The following is a 6362-nucleotide window of genomic DNA, read 5'->3' as shown; positions in this document are numbered from 1 at the left end:
TCAACAGAGCCCTCAAGTTGGTAATTACCAGATAAAGGTGGAAAACCCCAATGCCATTTTCATGGAGTTGCAGTGCAATGTTTCTTTTGCCAAAAATTTGTAACACACCAAGCAAAAGTTGTTCAAGGTTAAGTTGTATTTGTGGAACCCAGAAAAAAACCTCTTGGGTGAAATTTACTGTAGAAGTTTGGCCTGATCCAGAAATGTGATAGAGAAAATTCCAACCCAAGCATGAAAAACTGGTGAAACTGTTGGAAACAGGATCTTTAATGGGCCGTGTAAGGTGATGTTAGTAGCAGGTAGTTTTAGCTGCCCTTCTCTACTCCCCTCTCAGCTCTTCCCTCTGTACTGTAAGCATGCTCTACCAACTGCAGTCAGCACTTCCCCTCACTCTGCCAAAATACAGCTTTAAATGAGTTTTCACAAGTCAATTCTAAAAGCTTTATTATGGAAACAGTTCACGCCTTCAAGGAGTATATTTAGGTCTCGTGAAAAATGCCAAGTTGTGAGCTCTGGAGGCAAATTCTAAATTTATAAACAAATCAGGCTGAAGTCATCCCAAAGTATCCTGTGTCTCCAAGAGGAGTGCTCAGCCTCCCGCTGCAAGAGATGGTGGCTGTGGTGCTGTCCTGCCATCCCAATATTTGAGAATCACAGAATCCTTAAGGCTGGAAAAGACCCCCAAGATCATTGAGTCCAGCCATAAATTCAGCACTGCCAGGTCTGTTAAATTGTCAAATGGTTTTTGAACTCCTCCAGGGATGGTGATTCCACTGCTGCCCTGAGCAGCCTCTCCCTGGCCACCCTATCAGTGAAGAAATTCTTCCTAATATCCAATCTCTTCCTAATATCCCATCTCAACCTGCCTTGCTGCAACCTGAGACTGTTTCTTCTCATCCTTGTTAGCAGGGAGAAGTGACTGACCCCAGCTGGCTCCAACCTCCTCTCAGGTATTGAGTGGGCACCAGGAACAGTGCCTGAGGGCCAGGAAGCTGAAAAAGGGATTGGGAAACCTTCCCTGTGGGGACAGAGGTGAGAAAATTAGGGATGTTCAGCCTGGAGAAGGTTGTGTGAAGACCCCACAGCACCTTCCAGTGTCTGAAGGGGCTGCAAGGAAGCAGGAGATGGATTCTGCATCAGGGACTGGAGTGACAGGACAAGGGGGAATGGCTTGACACTGAAAGAGGGAAAATTTAGGTTTGGATATTGGGAAGAAATTGTTCCCTGTGAGGGTGGTGAGGCCCTGGCACAGGTGCCCAGAGCAGCTGTGGCTGCCCCGGATCCTTGGCAGTGTCCAAGGCCAGGCTGGACAGGGCTGGGGGCAGCCTGAGACAGTGGGAGGTGTCCCTGCCGATGGAAGAGGGAGAACCAGGTGATCTTTGAAGTCCCTACCAACCCAAACCATTCCACGATCCCATGTCATTGTGTGACACCCAGACACAATGGGACACACTCCCATTGTGAGGGACACAGCGCTCAACGACCAGACAGTGACAGCAGGGCTCCTGTCGCCGTGCCACCGCCCAGGATCCCCTCCGCCGCGGTGCTGTCGGTGCCCGGGCAGTGCCGTGGAGCTGTCGGTGCCCGGGCAGTGCCGAGGAAGGGTCGCGGATGCCGGTGTCCCCTCCCCGGCCATGGCGGCACGGCCGCTCCCTCACGCACGCGGCCTGCAGGGGGCGCTGTGCGCTGTGAGCGCGGCGCGGCCGCCAGGGGGCGCGCGGGGCCGCGGCCATGGCGCTGAGGGCGGAGGGGCGGTGGGGGGGGAGGGAGCCGCCGCCCCGCCTGCCTCAGTCACCGGCGGAGCCGCAGCGAGCGCAGCGCTGTCCATTCAGCACCGCTCCCCCCGCGGACACCGCGGGCTCCACACCGGCCCCGCCACCGCCTCTCGCCGCCTGCTTGGCAGTAAGTAACGCAGCCGTGCCCGCAGAACCCCCGCCCTGACCGCCGGCTCCCGGGGAGATAGCAAGGGAGACCTCCGAGCGCTCCGGGATGTGCAGGGGACGGGGTTCCGAACCCCAAAGGGAGCTGCAAAAATGGGAGAGGGGTATCAAAAACCCTCCTGGGGTCAGTGGAAGACGCGCTGTGTCCCTGTGTCCCGCTGCGTGTCCGCGATGGTGGCGGTGCTGGTGGCACTCCCGGTGATGCTGGTGACATTCGCGGTGATGCTGGTGGCTCTCCTGCCAGCACTGGTGACATTCCCGGTGGTGCTGGTGACATTCCCAGTCGTGTTGGTGGCATTCCCACCGGTGCCGGTGGCTCTCCCGGTGCTTCGGGATCCGCCGTGTCTGGCCTGACAGCGAGGGGTTTAAAGGCTGTTTGTGGGGTTTAGAGGCTCTTTGTGGGATTTAAAGGCTTTTTGTGAGGTTCAGAGGGTGTTTGTGGCGTTTAGAAGGTGCTTTTGGGATTAAGAGGCTGTTTGTGGGGTTTAGAGGGTGTTTGTGGGGTGTTTGTGTAAGGCAAATGCCATGGTGTCGTGAAGTGACATTCCCTGTAACCCAGGCACCGACACCTGAACCCAAAGCGAGCAGGGAATTGTCCCCTTCCTCTGCCTCGGTGACATTGCTCATCTCCCCCGGTTTCAGGTCTGGAAAGCCGGCTGCAAGGATGGTGAAGCTGGGGAGTAATTTGAACGACAAGAACAACAAACCACCATCCAACGAAGATGGTTTTCAGACAGTTCCTTTGATCACGCCTTTGGAAGTAAATCACCTGCAGTTCCCGGCTCCGGAAAAGGTAAAACAAAATCAGAATGTGCTCCTGCATGGTTGCGCACACGGACGTGCCCCTTGCTTGTCACTGGGCTCTGGTGATGGGAATTGTGGCACATTTATTCAATAAATAAACAGGGGTTATCTTTCGCTGTGTGTTTTATCTGTTTAAACATGGCAAATAAGCATGCAACAGTCCCCCAGTGCCCTCCCTCCTCAAAAAAGAACCCCAAATATTCCTAAATACAACTGGAAAAAAAAAGCTTGGTGTGTTTCTCTTGCAAGCGCTGGGGAAACTGAGGAGCAGCGTGCAATATGTTATTATCAGTAAGATTAATGGCCTGCTTTGAGAGGAGGTAATGTGATAACTGCCGAAATAAGCAGCTGTTTTAATTATCTCAGTTAAGCTCCGTTTTCTTCTCTGTGGCTTTGCAAAGCTGATTTGGGCACTGAGGATGCTGATTTCTCTCGGGACAGTGGCTGAGTTCCTGGGGGACAGCCCAGGGACTCGTTTGGCCCTGGGCAGGGGACATTGTTCTCCCTTACCCTCTCAAGTCTCTCACACCTGAATGCAGCACTAAAACCCCCAGGAATGTGCGATTGGCTGCGGGTTGTGTTGGGATTTTTTGGCTGCAGCGTGAAGTAGGAAATCTTTTGTCTACATCCCCGTGGGGATGATGCATATCAGTATAACCTGGTGAGGACATGATGAGACTGTAAAAATCTGTATTCCCCAACAGCCCTCACCAAAACAAAGCCTGTCTGCAATGTAGTTCCCAGATACCACAGAGGTGGAGCCAGCCCACCCCACAGTACAGACAGAATGATTAGATCTCGCAGGATAATGGAATAACAGCAAAATTAACACTGATGGTTATTGAACATATATCCTGCTTTTACCGTGGTACAAAATGAATTTTCCCTAAATACATTAGGAGAACATGGTGATGGATGTGATAAACCTGTCTAGGTAGACAAACTGTGTTTATTTTAAGATAGAGCTGAGTCAACTGCCTTGACATCCTGGGAACCAGAGCTGTGCCAGACAAAGAAACTGGTCCCATTCTCCACGTGCCTCATGGCAAACAGGAGCAACTTGGCTGCATTCAGGAGAGTTGGACTTCTGTGAATTGTTGTGAAACACAGGCTAAGCCAGCCCTTACCTGTGACTCTGATAAATAAGATTAATCAAAATAATTCGGGCAAAGCAATATGATTTCTCATAAATGTCTGAAAAGTTTAGGGGAACCGTAGGTGTGTAAAAGTCGCTCCTTTGATGCCAATACAAAAGGGCTCGTTGAGATCACCCAGTGTCACATGGTAATGTGGAATTTAGATGACTTATGGAGCAGGTGAGACATGGATTACCCAACAAAGATCTTTCCAAGCTGATCGAGTGGTAAGAGTGTGTTCCAGTTGCCTGATGGTGAGCAAACACTGGTGTGGATCAGTGTGGTGTGATTCCTTGCTGATTTTTCTGTTTAAACATGCCCACATCAATAATTCACGTGTTGTTAGGTTACATTACCTTCATTAGCTTATATTACTGCCAATGCATCTACCAACATCCATATTTTTCCTTGCTGGAAGTGTGGGATGTATCTCCGGGCGTGCTGAGCGTGATTCAGAACTCATTAGAGTCAGAGCTATTGATTTCTGCAGGCTGTGCTTCATCTCCTCCGTGCAGCAGGCCCGCAGTGAACGGGCTGGAAATCCCTTCACCAAGAGGAGAGGTTATTTATGATAAAAGCAAAATAATTCACGACCTGTTTCCTTTGCTCTCTGTAGAAGGGGTTCTGGTGGGGTGAGCTCACCCCGGGGCAGAGGGGCTGTTTAAAGAGCTGCTAATAAGGAGCTGAGCCTCAGGTGAAAATCTTGGGCAGAGGTTAAGTGAGAGGGGCAAATTGCAGCTTTGTTCTTGAGAAAGCAAAGCCGCTGCTGAATTCAGGCAGGCTGTCCCCTTGGGGAGGAGTGGACATGGACGTCAAGTCTTTCAGGGTATATTCTTGTTTGGACTTGCCTTGCTGTCAGGAGACTGGGCTAAGAAAACACCTAAAATTGACTTTTCTCATCGAGCAGTTGATTTTTAGCCCGGGAGAATGAGCTCTTGAGGGTTGCTGTGCCTGGTGCATGGGATGCTGCAGGAGCCAGCAGTGCCCGACGAGCCCCGCGGCTGTGAGGGACAGCTCCTGTATCCTCTGTGAGGGACAGCTCCGGTGTCCCCTGTGAGGGACAGCTCCTGTATCCTCTGTGAGGGACAGCTCCGGTGTCCCCTGTGAGGGACAGCTCCGGTGTCCTCTGTGAGGGACAGCTCCGGTGTCCCCTGTGAGGGACAGCTCCTGTATCCTCTGTGAGGGACAGCTCCGGTGTCCCCTGTGAGGGACAGCTCCGGTGTCCTCTGTGAGGGACAGCTCCGGTGTCCCCTGTGAGGGACAGCTCCGGTATCCTCTGTGAGGGACAGCTCCGGTGTCCCCTGTGAGGGACAGCTCCGGTGTCCCCTGTGAGGGACAGCTCCTGTATCCTCTGTGAGGGACAGCTCCGGTGTCCCCTGTGAGGGACAGCTCCTGTATCCTCTGTGAGGGACAGCTCCTGTATCCTCTGTGAGGGACAGCTCCGGTGTCGCCTGTGAGGGACAGCTCCGGTGTCCCCTGTGAGGGACAGCTCCTGTATCCTCTGTGAGGGACAGCTCCGGTGTCCCCTGTGAGGGACAGCTCCTGTATCCTCTGTGAGGGACAGCTCCTGTATCCTCTGTGAGGGACAGCTCCGGTGTCGCCTCCCCGCGGGGCTCCCCAGCCTCGGGGCTTTCCTGCCATCCACAGGGAGGCAATGCTGCCGCCCAGCTCCTGCATCGCATCCTCGGCACTGCACAGACAGCCTGCATTGTCCTGGCAGCCCCTGTAAGTGAAACCTAAAAAAATTCCAGCCCTGCTAAGTATTCCTTCCCCTTTCTGGCCTTCTCTTTGCTGTCAGAAGGGATTTTCATCTAGGAAATTCTGAGTTTTTGACCTGCATCTAACCCTGGGGTCAGGGCAATCCAGGGTGCGTTAAAACCAGGGCAGGGAGGTTTGGGTGCAGCTCAGGGCTCTGTCTAGAGGCGGAGTAGTAACAGCTTTGGAGAGTGATCCAAGAGTGTACGAGGCTTGTGCTGGGCAGCCCAGCTGCTGTCCCTACGACAATGCCCTCACCTGATGTGTATTTGCAAGTTTTGTTCCTTTATAGGTTTTTGGTTCAGTCGAGTCTTAGATACCTGCATGCAAGTTGAAGAACATCAAACCTGTTGTTTTTTGGATCCCTAAAAGCACCCCACAAAGCCTGTGGAATCTACAGACTGAAAATTGTGGTTTAAGGACCTTGAATTCTTGATTTTTTTCTTTATTTTAGGGACATTTTTGTAGCTGAATCACTTTGAGAGTCACTCAAAGTGACTCTCAGCATTAACCTATGTAGGTGTTTCACCAGAGCTTCTATCATCTCTTGCCAAGTGTTTTTTGTGTCTGGTTCCTCTGTCACAGAAAGGATACAGAGACAGAATATAAAATGAGGCTTTTACTGATGTGATGTAAAGCCTGAAGTCCAGCTCTTTGCAGATAGTTCCTTGAAGAAATCATATAGGGGGTGAGAAAGGAAAACTCTTAAAGGTGTGCTTAAATTTCC

At 51.9% G+C, this 6362-nt stretch overlaps 1 protein-coding gene across 1 annotated transcript in view; it reads left to right on the top strand.

The window, feature by feature from the left end:
* Positions 1 to 1775: 1775 nt before the first annotated feature.
* The window catches only part of NSG2 (neuronal vesicle trafficking associated 2), a 31319-nt gene continuing 26732 nt past the window's right edge, over positions 1776 to 6362 (top strand). The window contains exons 1-2 of the mRNA XM_030957477.1: positions 1776 to 1902; positions 2583 to 2733. Of these exons, the coding sequence (XP_030813337.1) occupies positions 2605 to 2733 (129 nt within the window). The 5' untranslated portion in view covers positions 1776 to 1902; positions 2583 to 2604. The remainder of the gene's footprint in view (positions 1903 to 2582; positions 2734 to 6362) is intronic.

This window comes from Camarhynchus parvulus, chromosome 13 (assembly GCF_901933205.1).
Source record: "Camarhynchus parvulus chromosome 13, STF_HiC, whole genome shotgun sequence".
Lineage (NCBI taxonomy): Eukaryota > Metazoa > Chordata > Aves > Passeriformes > Thraupidae > Camarhynchus > Camarhynchus parvulus.
Note: the sequence above shows the minus strand (reverse complement) of the source record. Positions and strands in the feature narration are given on the sequence as shown.